This window comes from Scophthalmus maximus, chromosome 10 (genome assembly GCF_022379125.1).
Source record: "Scophthalmus maximus strain ysfricsl-2021 chromosome 10, ASM2237912v1, whole genome shotgun sequence".
NCBI lineage: Eukaryota > Metazoa > Chordata > Actinopteri > Pleuronectiformes > Scophthalmidae > Scophthalmus > Scophthalmus maximus.
Genome location: NC_061524.1, coordinates 706,870 through 733,511, shown reverse-complemented (window position 1 = coordinate 733,511; position 26,642 = coordinate 706,870). Strand labels below are relative to the sequence as shown.

The following is a 26,642-nucleotide window of genomic DNA, read 5'->3' as shown; positions in this document are numbered from 1 at the left end:
CCCAGAGTCATGTCTCAAGGAACATTCATGGGAATGTGGAGTTCACCTGCTACATTACACACGTGTCTGAAGAACATCGGACAATTTGGAAGTTTTTAGACAAAAATAGCTCATTTGAATTTATTTTTCACTTTAAACCAACATTAACATTAGAGAGATATTTCCCAAAGTAAATGATAATTAAAATGTGTAATTTTAGGATCTTTTCTTACACTTTTCCAGACTTTAGTGGGTGGACACTTTGACCTCATGACCCCAGAGGCCGAATTATGAATCGAGTCGAGGTTTATGAGCATTAATGACGTGTGAAGATACTGTACAACCCTGAGAGAAATCACTCACACGACTATGATCGACACGGAGTTGTTCATCAAACTTTTATTGTCACTGCAGCGTTAATTATTTTTGGACATACTTTTTAAAAAAAAAAATTTATAAGAAAAATGACCTCCAGAAACTAAACAAACTGCACATTTCTGGCAGCTGGTTGCACGTTACTGCACCAGTTCATGTAAAATCTTTATATTTAGTTGACTTATTCTTTATATTTCTACATTTGTATTTTGTAGATATTTTGTAAAGTGTGTTGTGTGATACCTGCTGCTGTAACAGTGGGGGATTAAGTCCAGTATCTTATCTTATCCATTTTGGTTTGATTCGAACGAATCCTTGTAAGAAAGTTGAAGAGTAAACAGTATTTTGTTGGAAGCAGCAGTTGACTCTGCTGCTGAGACGTGACCAAAGATCATGTCGTCTTAATTTCAAGGGTTGAAAAAAAAGTCCTTAGCAGCTCAATGTCCTGATACTCGAGTTAAAACCAAAGCTCCTTCTGAACGGCTTCCACAGGAAGATTAATAAAAACAACTGACTCTTCTGAACGAGAATTAACGCGGAGGAAAATTAAATATTCACCAGCAACTTCAGATTTATATTTAAAAAAACGTGATGACATGTTTGTGTCATGTCTGCTCTATTAATATTTCTTCAGGGAGACTGTCATTTATTGGTGTGTGTGTGATTATGTCTCTCATAAATGTGTCTATAAAGCAGAATTACTAGGCGCCGTGCTGTTGAAGGTTTTACTGCAGGGAAACCTACATTGATTTGACCTTTATGTCTTTATTGTACTTTTTATATATTGTGTTTATTTTATCTTTCGATATTAAAAATGTCACAAACAGAAAATCTCAAACAATATCATAAGGCCAAAAATATTAATTTTACAAGACACACACACAAGAACTTCCTGAAATAACGTCAGGGTTCGTGTGCAGATGGAAAAAAAATTGTAATTCTACAATTTTTGTATTGTCCTGTTATTAATTTTGCTCTTGTCCATTTGAATTTTGTCATAGTGTTTTTGCCTTTACGTTGATTTTGTTTTTGTGAAACAGAAAAAGGAAGAAAAAATTGACACATTTTTTTCAGGTGCTTTTCTTTAAAACTCACTATATAATAAAAACATATTTAAACTAGCATGTTGAAGCAGCGCAACGGCACGTAACTGCCTGAAATACAGGCTCCAAAATAAACACAGTTAAATTAACACCTCTTTAAAACAAATATGGAGATCAGAGAGTCTTGTTGCATCCTTTTGAGTGTTTAAGTGAGTGTGTGTGATATTCAGATGAACGTTCATAACCAGTCTTCCTCCAAGTGTCAAGAGGAAAATGTCGGCCGTCTGTTTCCCTCGTCACTGATCCGGGAATATCAACGTTGGAAACCTCCTGCTTGTCGACCGTGGGATTCTTTTTTTGAATGTACAATGTACTGTAGTTGTCATATTTCCTCTCATCAACATCAGTCTTATTGGTTTTAAAGTCTATTTAGGTGATTTCATGCATTGATGAAGGAATGTGTTGTCTCAATGAAAAATGCTTTTTCTTTTCTTTTTTTTACCAGAAAAACATTTTATTTAGAACATGAGTTTCACAAGGCAGTTTTTGTTTTCAAAGAAAAGTTCGTATCACCAGAGGCAACGTGAAACAAATCAAAAGTTTAGTCATAGCACCTAAAATAATTAAAGGATGATTATTTTCGCCTTTAATGCAGCACGCACACGCGCGCACACCTGGAATAATATAATTTATTTGGGGTATTTGGTTTGTTTAACCTACATCACAGTTTGGTTTATCTGCAAAAAATATATATATTTTGGCTTCATGTGGATCGTTAGTGTTACAGTAATACTCAAAATATTATTATTTTTTCTCATGTGATGTTGGTTTTTTTAGGGTTTAAAAAAATCTTCTCTGTGTTGAAGCTTTTTACGAACGCTCAGTTTTCCAACCCGTTCACCAGACCTGGACCTCTTTATCGGAGACAAACTTCCCGTGAGGATCCGTGGCGCCGGCCGGCAGCAGGGACAGGTAGACCGGAGTGACGGCGCCCTCCTCTGGGGACTTGGGGGCTTTCGGACCGGCCATGTCGGTGCGCACCCAACCTGGACAACAGGCGTTCAGCAAGATCTACGGAAAACACAATCACCAACCCGGTGTTAGAGGCGTCACTGGAGACACGGAAGTGTGATGATGTTTGTTGTCTGATTATAAGTTGTTTCCGTGGTTACCCCGTCATTGGGTCTCTCCTTGGACAGACGACGAGCGAGGATCATGGACAGCGTCTAAATAAACACAAACAGAGACACGTACGTATTTAATCAGTGTTTCAGACCAAACCGGTTTTTTTTGACGATGAGGACTATTGCAGGACAGAGGGACGGATCGATCGGTCGTACCGTCAGGCCGGTCTTGGACACTCCGTACGCCGTCTCCGGCCAGCCCGCCTGCTTGTGCTCCGCCGTCTTGGTCTTGTCGACGAACTGCTGCATCAGCGTCACCAGCTCGTCCTCGGTGATGTCGTCGCTGCGGAAACGCTGCTGCAGCGCCGCGCTGCACATGTTCAAAGTCCGGACGCCGACGAAGCTGGACACGTTTACCACGCGACCTAAAAACACACAATACAGAGGATATATATAAGCTGCTCGCCAAACCTCGTGGTGTGTGACACTTGGTCCAGTTGTGCGTTCTCACCTCCTGCTTTGATGATCGGCAGGAAGTGAGTCAACATGTCTCGGGTGGCGAAGAAGTTCGTCTTGAGGGTGACGTCCGCCTGGACGGCAAACGGAGCGTCGTCGGCCACTGAAGAGAGCAAAGTGAGAGAGTTAATGCAGATACGACTTCTCATTATTTCACAATCGTGTCTATAAACGATATATATATATATATATATATATATATCATTCTACTTGTACCTTTGAACGCTATCCCAGCGTTATTGACGAGCACGTCCACGCCTCCGTACTTGTCCTTGAAGTAGGCGGCGGCGGCGGTGATGCTGCTCAGGTCGTTGATGTCCAGCTGGTGAAACATGGCCGTCACTCCCTCAGAGGACAGAGACGCCACGGCCTCGCCACCGCGGCCGCTGCAGCAAAATGTGTCAATTCACTTTCACTCTTCTTGTTTTTATTCTTTCAATAATTATATATACATATAGTTTACAACAACCCAAACCTGAAATAATGAACCTGAATATCAACATAATGCTGAAAAAAAATGTGCCCTAATAATTTGTGTTGTCCCCACCCCCCCTCCCCGTTCTCTTGCAGGTATGGTCCCTTCTCTGTGGTGTCTGTTTGTGCCCCCATCCCCAATTCTGTCCCCCTGTCCGGCCCGGTGACAAATCATAACATAACTAAATAAATAATAAAACAGACAAGGGAGTATATTAAAACTCTCTCGTTAAAGGCACAACAAGGTGTTCAGCTCCTCATGCTGTATTCCAGGCTGCGGGGCAGGCCAGGTTAAAAAAAAGAAAAAAAAGAAACATGGAGACACACACGGAGGTCGGGTCCAACTCTTATATGAACACAGAGTTATGGACAATATATTCAATTTCTGTGAATAACTTCTTCTAAAAAACACTGTAGATTTAAGTTATTCAATAATTAAAGCTGCCATGACTTCCCGTGGGAAGTGTGCTGTCACACATTAACTTGTTCCATCTCTGCTGAATTAAAAACACAGGCCCTGCTCTTTGGGAACCCTCCGCCACGCTGAATCAACAATTTAACACAGATGCATAATCTCGGTTTTAGCCCAAATCATGAGATTGAGTTTTAAATGGATGCTTTGTTAAACTCTCTGGTGTAATATCCCCCGTCTTGTGAGAGCTGTGTAATAATGCCACTCATCAGGTGTCAGGTGAGCTACTCACACGTCTCTGGCGGTCAGGTACACCACTCCTGGGAACTTCTTGCACAGATCTCGGACGATGGCCAGACCGATGCCCTTGTTACTGCCCGTCACCACGGCAACCCTGCTGGACATGTCTGTACAGAGACGTCAGTGTATGAACTCACATATTAAATACTCATAATATATAGAGCTGCGACAGTTCATCGATTAATCAACTAGTAATTAGACTAAATTAATCGCAGACTGTTTTGATAATCGATTAATCAGTTCAAGTTGTTTTTATGGAGAAAAAAGTCACAATTCTCTGATTTCAGCTTCTTCCATGTGAATATGTTCTGGTTTCTTTGCTCCTCTGTGACAGTGAACTGAAGATCTTTGCCGTGTGGACAAAACTTAACATCATGTTTGAGTTTTGAGGAACACGATCGACATTTTCAACCATTTTATGAACCAAACAATTAATCAATAATCAAGGAAATAATCGTCAGATTAACAGATTATGAAAATAATCGTGAGTTGCAGCTCTATTATGTTATATGAAGGAAAAATACAGTGGATAACACATAAGCCACAGACTTCGTCCAGTGATCTGAGTCAGTCTTACAATCAGACAGGTTTGTGTGGGAGATTGAAAAAGTGCTGAGTCATGGTGACGATCTCAGAATATGAAACAAAGCAGAAGTAAGGCATTAAAAGGTCCTGGAAGATCATTGGACACATTCAACGTGGAGGTCTGATTCTTCAAGTTGATCAATCTAACGTCAAAGCCACTTTAATGTGCTTTAAAGTGCACGATGTTATAATGATTTCACAACCTCCATGTAAAAACGGCTGCGCAAGGATTCGTGCAGGATTATAGTTGAATAGATGAAACTTTGACTATTATCTTTCAATAACTTTATATATCACGACGAGAGTTTCCTGCTTCATCGTGACTTTTTAAGATCCAGTGAAGCAGCAACTGAAAGTGAAATTCACTTGACTTCCAAGTTAAACAACAGTGATGATGATGATGTGAGCGTCTCAGCAGGGAAAAAAAACCTCCACATGCTTACGTTAAAAAAATAACAATTAACTAATTATGATAATAAGATAATAATAATTAGATCACTCAGTTTGTGAGTGGAGGATTCTTACTGTGAGCTGGTGTCGACGAGCTGCAGAAGAGAAGAATGAAGAAGACTCACCGCTGCTGGAAGGAGTCCTGCGCAGCAGGGTCACTGCGCAACACACGGGATGCAGTCCCCGGATGTAACACGGAAGCCAGGAGCTCTTTTTTTTTCCCTTCTCGGATGCGGAAATTCTATAGAACTGAACGGCGCCGCCATTTTGGATACGGCATCCAGTTACCATACAGATCCACGCTCCTATATATCCAGGATGATAATGCCGCCTTCATGTGCCAGTCGGAAAGATCCAGATCCCCCAAAGAATTACGAGAAAGTCATGTACAAGAAATGGCGAAACGGCTAATGTAATAACTCAGCTAGCTTAGCAGACGACAGTCATTTTATGTGGATAGGACGATATAAAAAACATTGGTATATATCAAGTAAAGTGTACAGAGATTAGAGATTTAAATTAGGTGAACAAGCAACAGCTAATAATTCTCGCACCGTTGAAAATTAAAGACTCGCGTAACATCCATTACTGGATCGATCCTCTTCTCCGCTTCTCGGACACTGAAGCTTCCCGCTCGTAATTTACGATTTAAAAGGGGCGTTCAGGTGCAGACTTAAACGTCTGGCAACTCGTATTTACCATAAATCCGATATTACGCGAAGGCAGCACAAGTACTACCTAACAGAGTCCGTTGGTGGCGCCAGTGCTCCGTGTGGTCGCTGCTCGCCGGTGCAGAAGAAGAAGAAGAAGAAGACGGAGGAGGATGTGTGTGTGTTAGTGTGTGTGTGTGTGTGTGTGTGTGTGTGTGTGTGTGTGTGTGTGTGTGTGTGTGTGTGTGTGTGTGTGTGTGTGTGTGTGTGTGTGTGTGTGTGTGTGTGTGTGTGTGTGAAGAGCTGTCAAGTCTGTCGTGTGAACATGGTGAGTAGATCTCCTTCTTCTTCTTCTTCTTCTTGTAACGTCGAGGGAAACTGTTGGTTATTAATATCGGTTCTATCACAGTTCATAAAAGTTTAAACACAGTTCGTCAAAGTTAGTTCATTGGATTAAACCACACAACTGTGAATGGCAACAAACCCCGCAGGACATTCAGTTCTCACGGTTTTAAAAATATATATTTAAAAAAAATGTTACGCTATTTTTTTAGAGTTTTTTAAGGATTGAATTGATTTTGTTCGAGTTGAATTGCAAAGATGCCGATGAACGATATAAAATTCTGTTATGTCATAGAGCAATTATCGGTCGGGTCGATAATTGGTTCCGATATTCACCGTTTTTACGGTTATCTCTATCGGCCATGTTTTAAACCGATTTAATTAATAATAATAATGATAATAATAATACATTGGGTTTATATAGCGCTTCTCCCAATGTTCAAGGCACTTTACAATCAAACTAAATAGAACATATGCTTTAAGGCCTTTCAACAAAGTAAAGAGTTTGTGTTATTCTAAATGTTGACCCCTATTCACCCTTTTGCAAAAATATCGGTTATCGGCCTCTTAGATTAGAGATAATAATCGATATCGGTATCAGCCCGAGCCAAAAGGGTCGACCCCCTATCATGTAACGGCACCACATTGAAGGCAGCACGTCTATTTTTGAACTGACCCCCTGCTTTAGTAAATCCTGTAGACAGGAGCGGACGTCCAGCCCACTTGTGTTGAACATTATAACCTGTCACAATAATAATAAGTCAGTTTCTTATATTTACTTAACAGCAGTGTTCTGTCTCTGCCCTTTGTGTGTTGCAGTCTGAGCCTATCAGAGTCCTGGTGACCGGCGCTGCCGGGCAGATCGCCTATTCCCTGTTGTTCAGCATAGCCAAGGGAGATGTCTTTGGCAAAGATCAGGTAAGGAATGGCGTCCGTCGGGTAACTCCGAAAACAGATGTTGTGTGAATTGTTCTGGATCGCACATTCTCGTCCCCAGGATTGTCCTTTACGTTGCTGAAATGGATCTAATGTGGAGAGTCTTAGGCCAACCCTTAAAGCTCAAGATCCACGTGGCACGTGCCACAGTCATTGGAGCCACATGGATTATTATTAGGCCTTGGCACTCAATGTTCCAGAGACATCGAGTCCTCCGTGGACATTATGCTTTATCATACGTCTTAGTTACAGTTTGAATTCAGGTCATTGTGTTTCATTCCTCCCTCCCTCCCTCCGCCAGCCAATCGCCTTGCTCCTTCTGGACATTACGCCGATGTTGCCGGTCCTGGATGGCGTTGTCATGGAGCTGCAGGACTGTGCCCTCCCACTTTTGAGAGGTTAGCATCATCAAACACGTGTGCTGTGGATTTCGACATTGCAATTTGCTCTGTAGAGGCCATTTTGGAGTCGGATCTGAATTATTTCAGGTTGAAGATGTTTTTATGTGCTGTGAGGCAGGGATTGCATTCTCCCTTTTAAAACTGGTGCTTTCTAAATTTCGGTCTCTCTACAGCAGTTTGCAACAGAAAGATACATGGGAACAGTATCTCCAAAAAAACAGTTCCATGTATCTTTCTGATGCAAACTGCTGTTTAGCCACATTCGATTTATTTTGTTCACCTCATGTCCAGACGTTGTCTACTGCAATAACTTACACTCTCCAGGAATGGGCCGAGCCTCCTTGCATATCTGGGACATTTAAACATACATTCATACCTTTCATATTTTTGCACAGAATCTTATTTACAATCTGCTGGGAGATGCAGACAGTTTCATAAAACTATGCAGCTCTCCCGAATCCTGACAAGAGGTGGAAATATTTTTCCTTCGTTTCGAAACATGTCATAAAATCCCCTTTGTCAAAAGGACCAAAATATGTATCACACACTCTTTTCCTGCTCTGGCAGACTTGACGAATATGGGCCTGTCACTTTAACATATCTGCTGTGGTGACGTCAGTCGCGAGGCGCCGGTACGCGTCGCCCTCCATTGTGATCCGGTGTTTTTCCTGTGAAACGGTGCTTTGCTTTCTTTGCACGGCGGCTGTGAGGGGCCCCGGTATTAACCCACTGTGCTGCAAACACAACCCTTCACCCACTGAGATAGGCCCAGATATCCACTGTCACACAGTACAATACTGGTCACACACACACACACACACACCTACCTCCAAAAGGCGTTTCTCAAAATGTGCCCTAATATCAATACCAGCTCTAGTTCATTAAACTTAAAGTTCCCTCCAGTCCAGTTTTAAAGTATATAAAAATAATCTGCTATGCCTAATATTTTGTTTAACATTGTTTGCACCCCCAAAGAAGTTTAAAAACCCTCTGGCTGGAAACTATCCACTCTCTCACCCTCATTGAGGAATTCTGAGACTATGAATATTGCTGATATGCAAGAATGTGCGCGACAAGATGGTTAGAGGCAACATTGGAGAGATTCAGACATAGAACTTTCACCAACTGCTAATGCTAACGCTAGCCATAGTTTGTGACCGTGTCAGGTATTATTCTTGTTGGTAAAAGTCTTGATGTTGACCCGTGAATCCCATGAATCTCAGGCCCCTCACAGGTAGAAAAGAACCATTTTGTATATGGGGAAAATGTCTGTTATATGAACTCGAATATCTCTATAATCTGCAGAGATTATCGCCACCGACAAGGAAGACGTGGCTTTCAAGGACCTGGATGCGGCCATCCTGGTGGGCTCCATGCCCAGGAGGGAGGGCATGGAGAGGAAAGACCTGCTCAAGGCCAACGTGGCCATCTTCAAGAGCCAGGGAGCCGCCCTGGAGAAGTACGCCAAGAAGACCGTCAAGGTTATAACAAATACAAAATCACAATAATACGTTTTTGGCGGAACTTTTCATAAGAATAAGATTTTAAAATCTAGGGCAAAAAAAAAGCTTTTAAATGGAGCGAATCTGTCCCAAAGGTCAATTAGGATTGTTGGTGAGCAGGTATTTAATCTGTTACAATGTTGACTTCATTGTAACACTCAGGTTGTGAGTATTTTAGTAATGTGTGTGTGTGTGTGTGTGTGTTACCAGGTGCTGGTTGTAGGAAACCCCGCTAACACCAACTGTCTGATCGCAGCGATGTCTGCTCCTTCAATCCCCAAAGAGAACTTCTCCTGCCTGACGCGTCTGGACCACAACCGGGCGAGCTCTCAGGTGCACACTCCGTCAGACATATCCATCAATCGTTTCATATGTGAGCGTTACTTTTTTTCCCCCTGTTTGTTTAAAAACTGGAGAACTTGCTTTGTGTCCTGTAGCTGGCGATGCGCTGCGGCATTCCTGCCACCCACGTGAAGAACGTGATCATCTGGGGCAACCACTCATCCACCCAGTACCCAGACGTGCACCACTGCTTGGTCAACATGTCCGGCGGTGAGCTCGCCTGCTTCGACGCCGTCAAGGATGACGCCTGGCTCAAAGGAGATTTCATAGCTGTGAGCTGACGAAAACATTTATATTTTGCATTTATATACAGCTCCCATGTCTGCTGCTTAAAACAATTCCAAGACCATAGACTCACGGTTTTGCTAGAGTAAAGGAATACGGCAGCATATTTATGGAAACATTTGTTTTTAAAAAAATCAAATGATCGAATGCAGAGGAGGTATATTTGACAAGAGAAGTAACTGAAATTTGATTTTTCCTGATCACATTAAATCAGTCTGTTTTTGGAATTGGAATTCCTGATGCTGAGACGATAATAGAACTTTACTTTATTTTATATTGCGACAGACTTTTCACCCACTGGCTGGACAAATCGATGGTCATATTGGTGTATTTTAATTTGTCGGTCCTCGTGGTGTGTGTTGCAGACGGTGCAGCAGAGAGGCAACGCCGTCATCAAGGCCCGGAAGCTGTCGAGCGCCATGTCTGCAGCCAAGGCCATCTGCGACCACATGAGAGAGATCTGGTCAGGAACCCCCGAGGTAAACGACCGTGTTTTCATACACACCGTCATTCTGACGTTTGAATATCTGAAGCATAAAATGAATAGACACCAATCATCCTTTTTTTAATGACAAGTAGAAATAAAAAGATATAAGGTGAAAAACGGTAAGGAATACGGAACATGATTTTGAATTCCACTGTATTATTATTTATTTTTTGGTCATAAAAGTGCCTTAATAATAAAATGATAACTGTAAAATTGTCATATTATAATTATAATGTGTGTTTTAATTATTACGCTGTGATTGTTTGTACTTCTGAGGTCGATCCAGTCTGACAGGTCACATATGAAAATACCTGCACTGCCAGTTAAACCTCTTTTTTTGCTTTTCTGTTTTGTTATTAATCCAGGGTGAGTTCACCTCTATGGGCGTTTACTCCTCTGGCAACTCGTATGGAGTCGCAGACGACCTCATATACTCGTTCCCCGTCCAGATCAAGGTGAGGCTGATCTTAAACTCCAAAAAGGTGTTTTCCTTCTGTTCATGTCCTCTAAAATGTCTGACATTGACTATAGCGACTTGTATCTGGTGTTTTCACATTCCGTCACATTCAGTTTGAATTAACTGGAACATTTTGAGGCGTTGAAGATTTGTTTGTTAGCTATTTGTCCCGCATCACAAAAAGACTCATGAAAGTTTTCCTTTAACGCCTCAGGACAAGACCTGGAAGATCGTGGACGGCCTGGCCATAAATGACTTCTCCCGATTGAAAATGGATGCTACGGCGGCAGAGCTGATGGAGGAGAGAGACGCGGCTGTGTCTATCCTGGGAGTATGACTAGACCAGGTGGGGCCACCTGACCGCCACTCAGACAGCCCCAAAGCTCCAGACGCACGCCTGTAACAAAGCACTCCAACCCCTGCATCTGTGTGTGTGTGTGTGTGTGTGTGCGCAAGAGAGTGAGTCCGAGTTTATGACTGTAAAGTTGGATTTATTCTTGTGTGAAAATATATATATTTATATATATATATATATATATATATATATATATATAAATAGATTTATAAATGATTGTATGGCTTTTGCTGCTCGGTAGACACCAGAAACACCTGTTGCTGGGTTACTGTACATTTTGACACACAAGTTTGTCTCCAACTCTGAAGTCTGTATTTTATTCTGTGGTGGTTAGTTAATGGATGACTGTTACATGTTGTTCAATGATGCACGAAGTCCTCAAACACTGGAATGAGAAAACTTTTAAGGTAAAACAATTGAAAAGGTAAAGGAATGTAGTCGTGTGTTTTTTTTACGTGTATCATTAGCTTAGTTTTAGGTGAATTGGTGACTTCAAATTGTACAGATGGAGAAATATTAATATGTGCACCAGTAGTTTACTGTTCCACTGCAAAAGATGACGGATGTACGGTGCAATGTCTCAGTTTCACCAGGCGGGGGCGGCGTTCCCTAACTACTACCCAGCAGCATCAGCAGAATGAGGGAATGATTATGTAACGTCAGCCTTTTATAAGCCTTTTATATAATAAAATCTATGGTAACATTTGTTATTAGTTAAATGCACAATGTGCCAATTATAAAAGGGGGAAACAAAATTAATAAATAAATACACATATAGTTAGCGTCAGTGCTGAAGTGATTAACAGAAAATTAAAGCCATTTAATTAATGAATATAATCATCAGTTGCAGCCTCATTTAAAACAGTTTTAATGAACTTTTTTACTGTATGAATTTAGACATGGGGGTCAAGAAACGTTTGTAATACTTTGCGTGTAGTGAAATATTATGACAGCTTGGTTGCAGTACTTTTACTTAAGTACAGTATCTCGCTACTTCCCACTAATGGAGTGAATGTGGTGCATTTGACTGCTGCCCAGCCAGTTACTACGGTTATTACACATTACACCAGTATGTGAAAAATATCATACAAGTATTTAAAATATCGAGTTACTTAAAATTATATTGATATTGACAGATATATTGGAAATCTTTGATACTGCATTTCCACATCTTCACCCGGAAGTGTCAGGAAACACGTCGTACGTTGCCGAAAGCTATTGGTTGTCGAAATTGCGTCACAGTAAAAATTCAGCGTTTTGATTGGCTGTCGTGTTCCTGCTACGTTCCCATTCGCCCTCGAATAAAATCCGGAAGAAAAATTACTTATTTTTTAAGTTTCTCTGTTTTTAATCTTTTGTTGTTTTATTTTATTGATGTATTCTTCTGTCACGTCGAATGGGAAACAGACGACCAGGGTAGTAGGGTGAAAATTGTTTAAAATAAAATAAAAAATAAAAATATAAAGTGTACGCCGCTGCTCGTCGTCTCTTCTGCGGGATCTGCGGTGGTTCTTCAGACCCGGAGGACCAGGCCGAGCCCGTCGACCCTCTCTTCCTCCACCATCCGACAGGCTCACAGTAAGATACATGCCTGTACATAATTATATTAAAGATATGATAATATGTCCGTTTCCTGTCAGCTACCGTAGCTCGACGGGTGTTCGTCTTTCGGACCAACACTCGACAACCGTCGGCTCCACTCGTCGTGGTGCGTTCACGGACCCGCTCTCGTCGCCCGCAAGACGCGTTTTCATCTTCACGGAACGAAGCATCCATCCTCCGGTCACATCCTCCGCCTCGTTCAGTCTTTTCGAAGTGACCCGGTGAATGTCGCCGGTTAATGATTGATATCGTGCGGAGAAGAAGACGGCGATGGAATGCTGGGGGTGGGGGGGTGGGGGGGGTAGAGGCGGGTAAGGACAAGCCATGGCCGGACGTGGTGTGTCACCGGCTGCATCAGTGACGTGGTCCGGAGCCGCTGGCGACCGAGAGGCGGGTCACTCTCCACAGGAGGGTTAAAGATCATCCAGACACCCGGAGACACCGGAGACACCGGAGACACCCGGAGACACCCGGAGACACCCGGAGACACCCGGAGACACCGGAGACACCCGGAGACACCCGGAGCGACGGATCGAGTGTGTCCTTGTGTCACTTGTTCGCTGCTCTTCCTTCCGGGCAGCATGTGTCAGAGGAGACTCCCCCGCCTCTCTGGATGAATGACCTCCCTAGGAACTTTCATTTTCTCCTTCTTCCTCTCTGGATCGTTGAGCTGCAGGTTTCCTCTGCTTGGGTGGATTTAGTTCGCTGTTGTTGTTGTTGTTGTTGTTGTTGTTGTTGACGACCTGGTCGCAGGTTGCTAGGCAGCTGGAACATGGCACTTTATGTAGCAGGTGAGTGATGTCACTCTTGTATTTCATTCTTCTTCCTTGAGCCGAACACAAACATCCTTGAATGCTCCAGTCCTTCTTCTGATGTGAATTATTCATCTGTTGCATTCTGAATGATGATGATGATTACATTGCTCAGGCTTATTTCTGTCAGAGTTTTAAAAAACTGAGAGTTATTGAATTCATATGATGTCTTAGTTTTATTTTCACATTTATCTCTTCGTGATCACAGAGATGTCGGCCTCGCCGTCAAGACAACTGCTTTTTGTGGCCCGAAATGATTGCAATAGACAATAATATCGTCATTTTTAATCCCATTTGTTTGTACTGACTGATTTGTGTCGCTGCGGCCCGAGAGAAATGTTATCCAGAGTTTCGACTTTGTGTTTAGGTCTCAGACAAAACAAGCCAGTTGAAGACATGGTGCCTTTTTTAGAAAAAATACCAAGAAATCCATATTTTCTGACATTATATGAACCAAACCAGTGATTTATTAATCATACGACGAGAACAGACGAGAGGACAGAAGCAGCGACACTTTGCTGGACTTCATTCTCCTGTCAACACACGTCCATGTGGACACACCGGCTGTTATTGAGTCAATAAAGATTATTGAGTTCATATTCGTGTATAAGTCGAATCATTTAATAATCGTGACAGGCCTACGGAGATGGATGATGAACACATTCCCCATGTTGCTCACACCGCCTCACAAAATGTGAATCAAATCAATCCTCAGCTGATTCGAAAAAGTTTTGCAACAGACCTTTTTAAAAAGAAAAAAAAAATAGATTATTACACATACACATCCAAACTCTTTTGATCACAACAGACACAAAAAAAACAACTAACCAGGCTCCGAAAGGTTTCAAATCCGTCTCATTAGGGAACTTTTCCTCCGCATGTGAGCAGTGATCGCGTGCGTCCGCAGCGACTGTTCCTGCGCTGCTTGACAATTAAAATGATTGTGGCATGTCGAGCTTAGTTGAAAGGTATAATTGTTAAACTGCTCCTGCCCCCAGTCAGTTCACTCACACTCACTGAGTTCACTGAGCTCCAGTGTGTAGGATTTAGGGGGAATAATATATTCATAATTATATTTTCAGAAGTGTATAATCACTGATCTAAAACTAATATTAGCTTTGAATGAGCCCTTTGTATTAGCGTTGCAACAATTAATGGATTAGTAATCGACTACTAAATTAATCGCCAACTGTTTTTGATTATTAATTAATCGGTTCGTGTAGTTTTTATAGTGGGAAAAGTCCAAATTCTCTGATTTCAGCTTCTTAAGTGTGAATATGTTCTGGTTTCTTTGCTCCTGTGACAGTAAACTGAATATCTTTGGTGTGTGGACAAAACAAAACATCATGTTGGGGTTTTGGGAAACAGGTTTGGCGTCTATCACCGTATTATGAACCAAACAATTTAATTAATTGAGGAAATATTCGACAGATTAATCGATAATGAAAATTATGATTAGTTGCAGCCCTACTTTGTATCTACGTATGTAGAGTCCGCCATGTTTCTACAGACAGGCTCTTTTTTTGGAACTTTTCCTAACTAACCCGCTTTTTGTAAGATTTCCCTGAAAAATCTCCCAGTGGAGCCCACGTGAGAATACAGCAGGAGAAACTCACAGCGAGCGAGTTATCACTACGTCCTGCCTCCTCTCCTGCTCTGGACCCAGACGCAACGGAAAGTTCTGGAGAATGTCCTGTTGGTGTGAACATTGACCCAATTCTTTCCAGACCTTTTTCATGTTTTAAAAACCAGCTTACGTTACCCGAAGGCCACCGACACCGTACGTTCTCATCCCGTCTCGGGGAAAGGGAGAAGTTCTACACACCAAACCTGAACAGAAAACTCCTAACATACAACTTATGGCATAAACACACAATATGAATCATTTTAGAGAGGAGGATGCCTTCAGGGAAGCTATGGACGAGACTCAAGCAGATGGTTTGAGTTATTGAAAATGAGTAACAGAGGCATTCCGAGGTTCCGGGAATATGTTTGACGTTAGAATTGTTTCAGCTGCTTGAAACCACCTTCTTTTTGCCTTTTTCTTTCCAGGTCTGGGTAAAGGCGTGGCCAACGGAGGGATGGCTCAGTTCCAAGAAATGATGCGGCAGCAGCTGGAGAGCTCCATGCACGCCGAGCTGGAGAAACTGCTGGACACCACGGCGGGGGCCGAGAGAGAGGTGCGCTCACACTGACGGACTCGCCCTCCTCCTCTGACTCCGCTCTCCGCGGCTCCATCTGGTTACGATTTACAAGGGGGAGGGGGTCTCACACACACACACACACACACACACACACACACACACACACACACTGGGAAAGCACAACAGTGACACATTCTGGAACATGGTGCCAATGTTACAAACACAAAGTTGCATTGGGGGATGAACTTTTTTTTTTTTTTTGCTTAATTCATAATAGACCCAGTTGACATGTTTGCCCAAAAGATTTTCTGCTGTTGGGTGTGGAACCCTGAGCAGCTTATCAATCAAAACCTGAGGCCCAAATGCAAACTGACTCCAAAGACGCTGTGAGAAAACTACACTGATAACTCATGAGTCAATGAGACAAAACTCACTCAAAATGGCTTGGATGTACACACACACACACACACACACACACACACACACACCCCAGGGTTTTGCCAGTTGCCTCTTTCAGACATTGACCAGGTGACTCTCTGGACGCCGACAATCACTGAAGATAGGATGATGTACAGAGATAAGATTAGAAGTGGGTCTCACTGGGGCGTTCCCAGTTACTGTACTGTATCTACCAGGACAGTTACGCTGACAAAAGCCGCGTTGCGTGTACACAAAGCGCATAGACACATTGTTAATTACATACACACACACACTGCTTGAACTTGGCAGGACTCCAGTATGTATAGACACACACATGTGGAACACAGCGGTGACACGGTTATTTATTCATCAGCATCACACTGCGGCGATGGATTTATATAAGTACACATTTGAAATCATATATTTACATTTATTCAGGAGCTTAAATGCATTTTAATGGTTTTTTTTACTAATTGCCAGGCAAATTATGGAGCATGAATAAAGCCACTCGAGATTCTGTCTGATGTGGAACTGATATTCGACCCCCCTTGTTTGAACATACGTTTAATTCGGATGGACTGATGTGTGACTCATGTAGCGTTGATGAAATGTGGTCATGTGTTAAAGCTGAATCGAACACGTAACGACTGCTTAAAAAACATTTTTTGTCACATTCATACGCTGCCGTCAGAGGCACTTTAGTGTAAAGTGTCTTTCTCAAGGACACTTCAGCATTGGGAAAGCAGGGATCGAACCCCCGATCCTTCTGGTTAACGGACGACCCTCTGCAGCTCCTGAGCCACAATCAACAGAAGTTTCAGTTCCTAGTTTACAAGCTCTGCTGTATGAACAGGGTCAGGTACATGAGATCAGCAGCAGCAGTGTCCTGGCGAAAGCTCAGCCAGCCTTTCTGGAATCAATAAAGGGTTCAAATATTGTTAAATATTCCCTTTCTTTTCTCTTTTTTCAGGTTTCCAAGAAAAACTTTGAGGGCTTCAAGAATCTGTTCCACAGGTTCCTTCAGGTGAAGGGTCCGTCGGTGGAGTGGATCAAGATCAAGAGACCTCCAGAGGACTCGGTAGGTGTCTGTGGGGCGAGGGAGGAAATGAATCACTGGATGTTCATCGAGTACGAACTCTCCTTATTTGCAAGCGGCCTCTTTTGTATCTGCATCTTACGAGTTTTTCCCCCCACAATAATCCAGTGGGTGTTGGATTAAAAGCCAATCGGCTCGTCAGTAGTAAAAACTAAACCAGGAAGTGTTTTTACATTCAGTAGAGAACAGAACACAGATAATATCTAACCACAGTGTTGCTGCATGTATGTGTGCGATGAGGAAATAAGATCCAGGAAATCCAGTGAAGTAAAAAAACAACAACAACACATCCTCAAATATGAAGGCTCATCCCATTGCAACAAAGAAATATACGATAAGGTCAATATCTCCTCTCCTACTTTTCAGCATCCCGCTGCACGAGGCGGGGAAGATTAGCAGGGTTGGGTAGGAACGGATTACATGTTATCAGATTACAAAAATTAGTAACTTTAATCAGACTAGATTACATTTGAAAAAATGTATTATTGGATTATGTTGATTACTTAATTACATGTTGATTATGTCTTTAATATATGGCAATTTTAAAAATCGCAAAGAAAAAAAAAGAATATATATAAATATATATATATATTATTATTTTTTTTATTATAAAATAACCAATACTAAATGCATTTTATTTGCATGCATTGAAATTGTTTTCAGCGATTCATAGCGTAAATTTGTGGAACTCAAAGTTTTTGTGTATGCGTCCATTATTGTTTGATTTTGAAGTAATCCAAAAGTATTCCAATTAAATTACATTATTTTTGTAATCCAATGGATTACGTTAATGATAACAAAAATTGCCATGTAATTTGTCACCAGTAACTGACTGCATTTCAAAGTAATCTGACCCGACCCTGAAGATTAGTACGTGTGAATGTGAAATATTATTATTTGTGCACTCATAGTTGCACACTGCATGGATTCATCTCCATCTTCTCAGTTTTACTCGACACTAATGAATGTTTATTCTCTCAGTAACTTGCTGATAGGCCTAAATTAATCCTGGCTGTGGCTCTCTGAACGCCGCCCGACAGCACTTCTCAAACGTGGTGACACCACAGCACAACCACAACTAAACCGATTCTTTTTTTCCGACCGTATCCAACGGAGTGAGACACCTTTCCTCTCGCGGATCGCCGTCATGTCACTGTCAAGGGTGGCCCTCCTTTCCTCCTCCTCCTCCTCCTCACTCGACTTTCATTCGTATCATATCAATAATTCAAGCCAATCAAGAATGTTACGTTCTGTGAAGGGGTTTCTGGATCCAAATGGCAGACGGTGCCAAGTCGGTGCTGAACAGACAAGCCGAAGAATCAGGTTTACGCCATTTGGAGGCAAAGGAGCTGGAACGAAAGAAACGGAGGAATCCAAACTTAAAACGCTGGTAAAACTCAGGAGACGGATTAATTCCAGGGAATTAAACGAAACAGTCCTGTGGAGCACAGAGACTAAATACACAAGGGGAAGGTTTCGACAATCATCAACCCATCTCCCGTTGGTCCAACTGGAAGTAGAAGCTTTGAACAGGACTGGATTCAACAGCAGGTGCAGATGTGCCGATATGTGTCAATGGAAAATACCCACCTCCTTTTATGACCCTACGCAGGACACGTGTTACTCTGACCCAATAAGATAATCACACACTTCTACCCTAGACCAACTCCGTAGTCGATATTATCAGAGTTCTAATAGTAAAAGCCCAGAAGATATAAAGGAGCGACATTTTGTTTGTGGAGTATATCTTTACATTCCCAATGTCAGACGACGATCCATCGGGTGGATTCCAGAGAGGCTGTTTTCACCCGATGAATTTATGACCTCCTCGAAGGTTTGGTGACGACGTGAAGAACATTTTATTCATTATTAACGTTCTTTGATATGGTAAGGTTATGTTGAACCCATAAAATGATGTAGTATTTCATCTTGCTGGTGATTCCAGAGAACACAGGCTTCAGGTTTTTCCACATTTCCTCATTTTTCCGGGACCTGGTGAATAAGTCCATTTTTTCATATACAGTCTATGATCGTGGCATTTATTTTCCCTGTCTTAAAATGCCACACACGTTGTATGTTACAGTCATTAGTGTACCTACAGTACATCAGACCTCTGTGCATTGACTATTCATAGGCTTCCTGGCAGTGAACTAGACCACAACCCACCAGTTTCCTTCTGTCAGTTGCAGAGTCATGAGTGTTTTTTCCGTGCAGGATTTTCCTTTTTGTCCTTTCGCTGGAATAGCACTTTTTTGTCGGTCTTCCTTCGTTGTCAGTCACAGGGGAGGCTCTCCGTGTCATCCCTCGGTTTCCTGAACAGCCGGGCTGCCGTGTTTTGTGTGTGAGCTCCAAAGTACACAAGTGAAAAGGCACGACGGAGATAACACTTATCTGATGTGGACTGATCTCGAGGTAGGAACGCTGAGGTCGGCAGTTTGTGCCAATGAAAAGTACCTGAGCAGTGAGGAGCAGAACCTCGAGGGAGCAGAGGCGTCGGAGTTTCCAGACTGAGAAACTTCATCACGTTATTGTGATATACGTCATTTATAAAATCAACCTTTTGGTTTGGGGCCTGCAGAGACTCAATGGCCAAAAGGATCTTATCACCAACCATACGTTTATGTTTGCTGTACTCAAGGATGTAAAGCTGTCTTTCTGCCTTTCTAGTTAAATCAAACAGTCAACCCCCTTCTCTCTTTGTAAATACAAGCTGTGGTTCACATCGTCTCAACAAAGAGAAACAGGTTCAGCTGGATTCAAGCCACAGATGCTGCTCACTGGCCTTGGCCGGACGTGTATTTGCTTCCGCCTCACCGAACATTAACAGAACGTCCTCAGTCGCTCGCTGGACGAACTGCATCAATCTCAGATTCTGGGTCGCCTCAATTATTTAAAAAAGATTCAAAAACTAAAGAGAGAGACAGAGAGAGATGGAGGAGAGTTCAGATGGAGAGAGGAGCAGGAAAAGATGAATGAAGGGCAAAAAGGGCGAGGGGGCCTCACAGTGAAACTGAGGGTTACGTAAAGAGAGACGGAGGCAGAGGGAAGTGATGAGAACGACGAGCGTTACTCTAAACTTTCTTAGCAACCACAGCTGAAGACGGCCTCTGGAAGTGAGAGTCTCCCAAGGCCACATCGATTATTCAGGAGCTTGTTCAGTCTGTGAAGTTCGCTTCCAATTAGATTGGCCACTGAACTCGCCACTGACACGACACAGCAATAATTAATTGTTGGCATCTAAAGGACGTTATTATTTTTTTCGTGCAGTTGAAAGAATGGCCGAAGGACCATGGAGCAGTTTTGTGTGAATTTCATCCTGAATAACGGGAGCGTGACTGATGGGGATGTTTGGGAACTGTTTACTATATTAAGGTGTAAAAAAAATTATTCCAATACTGATAGGATTTTTTATTTTTTTTTATTCAAAATCCCTTATAACAAAGAAATGTATTTCAGGCTTGATATTTGACAGTTTAACAAAAAATGTATAAATAGAAATGAAACACAAATACAACCAAATATATGTTTACTTGAATTAAGACAAGAGACATTTTCTTGTACATCAAATGTAAACTAACTCAAATTTTATGTACACGTACGTGTGTAATGTTTATTCTGTAAAAAAAAGTTTTCATGTCAACGCATCTGTGAAAAGAAAGAGTTGGTGAAAAGCAGCAGCTAAAGACGCCCAAAAAACAACCAAACCAGGGAAACATAACCTCCCTCCCCCTCCATTTGCAAACATAGAAAGCCTGAGGTAGGGAGAGCACACGTCCCTACCACTCAACATGCCTTAATGGACCGAGGACAGGGAGAGCAGCGGCCAAAGACCCCCAGAGCAGAACAACGCAAGACGCTGATGAAGTCAGACACAGTCTGAAAAGGAGGTGCTGGGGTGGAGGTGGGTGGAGCGGGAGGAGTAGGCGGAGGTAAAGCAGCTTAAATGGAGCGCACAGTATGTGACATCTCAGCGCTACATTGTGAAAACTCTTTGGCATCACTTCAGTGAACTGGTGATTCGACAATGGAACGTTGCTCTTCCACCACGTACATTCACACGGAGGAGCAGCATCAGCAGCGTGTGATCGCAACCCTGAATTTGTGGGCGTGGTGATGAGGAAGACTCTGAAGAAGCACCGGATAGACCTGATCCGTCAGTGGCATGTATAATTAGTTCATCAATGTCCTTCAAGCTGCATGAAACACAAATTGTTTCTTATTCTCTTCACTTCCTCCTGCTCTGTGGGAGGAAAAGAAACAAATCAATACGTGATGTGTGAATACACTGATGTCAAGAGCTATTGACCCACGATTGTGGCCTCACACACACACACACACACACACACACACACACACACACACACACACACACACACACACACGGTACTCGGTATTGATTTCTGCTGCCTCGTCTATTATCTGAACCACGTCATGTTTGTTTGCAGTGAGCAGTAAAGGTGTTTCTCTCTCCCCTCCAGATCCAGCCCTACGATAAGATCGCCGCCCGAGGTCTGCCGGACAACGTGGCCGACAACCTGAACAAGCTGGTGGTGGTGAAGCTGAACGGGGGCCTGGGCACCAGCATGGGCTGCAAGGGCCCCAAGAGCCTGATCAGCGTCCGCAACGAGAACACCTTCCTGGACCTCACCGTGCAGCAGATCGAGGTACACCAGCTCCCTGAGGCCTCGGAGAGTGAAGCCAAACAGTTAGGAAAAACTAAACTAGCGAGCACGTAGCACGTAGCAGCCTAACGGTCAGATATTACCCTCAAGACCTTGGCGACTCGGAAAAACTGATTCCGAATATTTTTGCCATTATGATTTCATTAGATGATAATATGTCAATGATCACAACTTGTTTCTGCTTCATCCAAGTGGCCAAAAACTTTGATTGATTCACATCAATTAGACAGACTTTTAACTCAATCTGATGCATTAAGTCGTCATATTATGAGAAAATAATGTAATTCTACAAGAATAAAGTCGTAATTTTACTGGAAAATTTAATAAGCAACTCAGGAATCAGGCGTGAGCCCTGGCAATAGCTTTCTCTGTAAAGTTCTAACTTTATTCTCAAGGTCTCCTTTTTGTTCTCTCTCTCAACTTGACCCTAATACTCTCTTAACTGGTCTCGTTCTTAAATATCAGACATGATCTCGACTCTTCACATTTGTCCAATGATGCCGTTGATGTGTGAGCGACTTATGAACGTTCACCATATGAATGTGTAACTAGCAGGACTGATGAAACAAGACTGACTCATGAGTCACTCAGAGAGAGAGAGAGAGAGGGAGGTCACAGAACTGACTGAAGGGCTTTGAATCACACAACTTATTTTACCCTCTGAACCAAACCGCACTGGTGAAAACTTTAATTTAAAATCAGGCATTCAAACCAGAGATGGATCTTTAGTTTCAGGAGAAATGATGGATCATTTTTTGTTTGTTCTCTGTAGTTTTGATCGTCTCTGGTATTTTTATTGTTGTTGATTTCATTTTCCTGCTGTCATGAAATCTCCCTACGCAGCGCATGAATTGGGGGAATAATAATCTTAATTTGAGCCCGTCACAGCTGTCAGTTCTCAGATCTGTGATGTGGTAGCGGTGAATCAACGGTTAGGCGTTAGGTGTTGCCTAAGACATTTGTACTTACAACCGAGGAAGAAGAGAAGCCACGCCAGCACACGCACACTGTGGCTGTGTCATCGTGAGAGGAGGCGGAGGAAGTCACACATTGTCTGATGTAATATGAACGAGCTGCGTTGTGTTAGTTGGACTCCAGTGTCTCATTCTGCTTTTTTTAAAAGTTTTCATACGATTCCGCCAGAGATGCCGGGACTTTCCTCTGTGACTCCAAAAAAATATATACAGCAGCTGCCTTTCATTAACATGACGCTGACATGACACAGGCCTGAATGTATCTGAGGCACCGAGGTGGAGACATGAGGTTTTTATTTGTGGTGGGGGGGGGGGGTGCTGAAGGACGTTTGAAAGGAGTTCAGTGTGACATCTGTAGTGAAAGAGGATCTGTGGGTCTGCAGGTCTGAGGGACTGGCAGAGGAAACAGAGGAGGCTGTGTGTGTGTGTGTGTGTGTGTGTGTGTGTGTGTGTGTGTGTGTGTGTGTGTGTGTGTGTGTGTGTGTGTGTGTGTGTGTGTGTGTGTGTGTGTGTGTGTGTGTGTGTGTGTGTGTGTGTGTGTGTGTGTGTGTGTGTGTGTGTGTGTGTGTGGCGTCTACCTGGTAGTAGGATTTAAAATGAAACGTATTCCCCACATCAGCCGTACAACTGGTCCCTTGATTGAGCTTGGACTTGGTGAAAGTAACGACCTCCTGAGATAAATTAAGACGTTGGTTAAAGTGTGGAGCGATGGTGATGCCAAGACTTTGGTGTGTGTGTGTGTGTACAGTTTAGTGTAACTGACTTTATGTTGTGTGTGTGTGTTTCATAACGGCCTCTCGGGACTCTCCTCCTCCTCCTCTCCGCACACTGCTCTCCATTTTCTGCTCAGGTCTGATCAGATTACATCCCCACTGAGTCAAGCCATTTAGAACGAGAGAAAATGGATCCCACACACACACACACACACACACATAGACACACACACGCACACACGAACACACGCACGCACACACACACACACACACACACACACACACACACACACACACATCGTCTGTGTGAAAACACCTCTCTCAGCCACCACGCGGCCTCTTGCACGTTTATTTTGGACCAGACCTGAGTTCACTCACACGAGAGCAGACGTGGAAGGTTGGTTAGAACCCTCAGGTTCAACTGCACGTCGCCCCCTGGCTGCAGACCAGTTACTGCTTCCACCTGAGCGACTCCATCTATGAAGATGAAGACGAGTTCAGTTTTTCGAGTTCGTCTTACTGACGAGAATCACATGATGTCCCACATGTCCAGGTTGGGGACGCACCCAAATGAAAACTGTTGGACGAAACCCAACAAAATGAAACACTTGTACGAAAACCAACTAAGCGGTCATGTTTTTTTTATACAGTTTTTGATTTATTTTGCCAATTTTTTTCACCATTGCATAGAATAAATAGCCTCAATTTGCATTTATTTTTTGACACAATTTATAAATATATACATAAAAAGCACAATATAACAATTTCAAGAAAGAAATTTGAACAAAATCAAATGGAACCATAATCATATTCCTGGCATCGTGGAAAAGAACAACTCAAACCCATCGTCAACATCCTGGAGCAAGTTGTGAAGCAATATTATAATGTGTGTGTGTGTGTGTGTGTGTGTGTGTGTGTGTGTGTGTGTGTGTGTGTATGTGTGTGTGTGTGTGTGTGTGTGTGTGTGTGTGTGTGTGTGTGTGTGTGTGTGTGTGTGTATGTGTATGTGTGTGTGTGTGTGTGTGTGTGTGTGTGTGTGTGTGAATTCTTCAATGCCCCAAAGGGTCGCAAGTTCCAAAGAAGTCGAGGGGAAACTCGTGCAAATAAAAAATCCGCCAAATTGGTCTATTAATATAATGATCATCTCACTTCCATCTCACTAGTCCCACTAGTCCAGAGAAGTCAGATCATTCCTTCCCCCCATCTCAGTTGTGTAAATTCAACAAAATGTTTCCATTATCATAAGCTGCGTCCCGGAGGGGCCGTCTCCGTGGGAGAGAACACAAACCTTTCCCGGTAGTAAAACTTTTCGGAAAATGTCACAATGAGTTCATGTGCGGATACGGCAGGGGCAAATCTCCAGAAGTGAGCGAGAGGGGGCTCCTCCCGGGCGCCACTCCTCTGCTGTTCTTCATATGTGAACAGCAAAACTCCGGGAAATTCTTTAGTTTTCCAATAATATTTCAGTGAATGTCGTCAGGAGTTTCACCCTCTGGCTTTCTGATCCAGGAATTCAAATATTCTCGGGGTCAGTGTCAGTTGATGTCACTCCTTTTACAAATCCCATCTAATCTATAACTGTCACTTCAATGCATACGTATACTCTACGTACACTCACATAACCAGTACGCTCAAATATTTGCTTTCCCCCCGCGCCCATAGATTCCTCTGATGTCACAACTCTTTGTTGCTTCAGGTCCTTCAGGCATCTTCCACCGTAGAGACCATGTTTTGTGTTTGTTTGCCCACAGCACCTGAACAAGACGTACAACACCGACGTGCCCCTGGTGCTCATGAACTCCTTCAACACGGATGAAGACACCAAGAAGATCCTGCAGAAGTACACACACCACCGGGTCAAGATACACACCTTCAACCAGAGCAGGTGAGAGCGCACGTTGACGACACGTGGCGTGAAAGACATTCTCACGTCGGACAAGACACTAAAGCCGATGAAAAGAAGCTGGTCTGCCGAAAATCAAAAGAAGAAGAAGAAGACGACGTTGATTAATTCCTCATGCCTTCACCTTCACAGAAAAACATGTTCAGAGGTGGAGAGGTGTTGAGTTCATTCAGACTTTTTTTCAGAAGTCGTTTGATCACTGTGAAGGTCACACTACACTACGACAGTCAGATAAAAATATATATAAAAAAAATTAGGATTTTCTTTTTGAATTATTTAAGCTTCCACGTTTCACCCTGACAACTGACGCATCCCCTGAACTCACCTAATCCCCTCAAACCCTGTGCACCAATAGAATCTGAGAAGATGAAGACGAGGAGCCGACATAAACAATGCAGGTTTCAAAATATTCCTACATTCATCAAATTCAATCGGACATTGTTAAAAGTGTGGGCGGGGTTTAACGCTACAAACTTAACAGGTTGTCTCAGTGACTCGATGTTTCTTCAGAGGTCGAATCCACGACAGGAAATAAACCAAAATGTTCTCAGGCTGGAGTCTGAGGCGACATGAAAACCTTTTGAAGCTCAAATCAAAACCTCTCATGTGAAACCTATTTCAGAGCTTTTATTAATCCTCCATTAAAAAGGAGGATTTGGTGCAGCTGCTCTCACCTGACCAGCTCCTGTGCTTCAACTCCCCGACACCTCAGCGGCGCTGCTGCTGCTGCTGCTCGTCACCACGAGCTCTGGAAACTCAACCTGACGCGGACCCTTCTTAGGAAAATAAAAAAAACCTTTGATCAGTTTTAATGGAGATGGTTTGAGACACTTTTGGCTTGTCGCCTCATCTGCCTTCCTGGAAGAACTGAAATTCTCTTTTTATTATGATCAGATATATAATAAATATCATTCTTCTCATTTAACCATCAGGATCAGACCCAGTCAACAATACAGAAGCTTGAAGGACCAAACATTACACACTGGGGCTTTGGAGACGTGGAACAATATATACATGATATAAATCTGATAACCCTTGAACATGCGTGTTTCTCTGAATGTGTATGTGTCATGTAACTAACCCCGGCTACTCTTTTCTTTCTATAGTCCTTGTATACTTTTTTATTTCGCATAAATCATTTTTTTAAAGGGATATGCTCCTCTAATTTCCAGTCATCTTAAACTTATTTTTGGTCTCGTTAGCTATTGTTTTTGTTAAAAGATTTTTTTGGGGGAGGCGGGGGGGGGGGGGGGTTAGGTACAAGTGATGTATTTCCTCGTA

The 26,642-nt window shown here is 42.7% G+C and overlaps 3 protein-coding genes across 5 annotated transcripts in view; 2 read left to right on the top strand and 1 right to left on the bottom strand.

Moving 5' to 3' along the window:
- Positions 1-1,889: 1,889 nt before the first annotated feature.
- Positions 1,890-5,564, bottom strand: LOC118283932 (carbonyl reductase [NADPH] 1). 2 transcript variants are annotated; one of them, XM_035606389.2, is made up of 7 exons: positions 5,384-5,564; positions 4,216-4,330; positions 3,254-3,423; positions 3,033-3,140; positions 2,738-2,946; positions 2,570-2,623; positions 1,890-2,468 (listed from the first exon to the last, which is right to left on the bottom strand). In XM_035606389.2, the coding sequence occupies exons 1-7, from the start codon at positions 5,547-5,549 to the stop codon at positions 2,295-2,297; spliced, it is 996 nt and encodes a 331-aa protein (XP_035462282.1). In that variant the 5' UTR covers positions 5,550-5,564; the 3' UTR covers positions 1,890-2,294. The 2 variants fall into 2 exon arrangements, with proteins under 2 accessions (XP_035462282.1, XP_035462283.1); XM_035606390.2 differs by having other exon boundaries at positions 5,334-5,464.
- A 518-nt stretch (positions 5,565-6,082) lies between these two features.
- mdh1ab (malate dehydrogenase 1Ab, NAD (soluble)) lies at positions 6,083-11,444 on the top strand. The gene is made up of 9 exons (XM_035606388.2): positions 6,083-6,236; positions 7,070-7,168; positions 7,488-7,584; positions 8,893-9,068; positions 9,300-9,422; positions 9,527-9,703; positions 10,082-10,195; positions 10,569-10,658; positions 10,875-11,444. Exons 1-9 carry the CDS (start codon positions 6,234-6,236, stop codon positions 10,995-10,997), a joined length of 1,002 nt encoding a protein of 333 aa, XP_035462281.2. The 5' UTR covers positions 6,083-6,233; the 3' UTR covers positions 10,998-11,444.
- A 463-nt stretch (positions 11,445-11,907) lies between these two features.
- Positions 11,908-26,642, top strand: part of ugp2b (UDP-glucose pyrophosphorylase 2b) — a 19,621-nt gene continuing 4,886 nt past the window's right edge. The window contains exons 1-5 of one of the 2 annotated variants that reach the window (XM_035606385.2): positions 11,908-12,593; positions 15,482-15,609; positions 16,964-17,071; positions 21,568-21,753; positions 25,210-25,343. In XM_035606385.2, the coding sequence (XP_035462278.1) occupies positions 15,511-15,609; positions 16,964-17,071; positions 21,568-21,753; positions 25,210-25,343 (527 nt within the window). In that variant the 5' untranslated portion in view covers positions 11,908-12,593; positions 15,482-15,510. Of the gene's footprint in view, positions 12,594-13,143; positions 13,409-15,481; positions 15,610-16,963; positions 17,072-21,567; positions 21,754-25,209; positions 25,344-26,642 lie in introns of those variants that run through there. The other variant, XM_035606384.2, reaches the window with a different exon arrangement.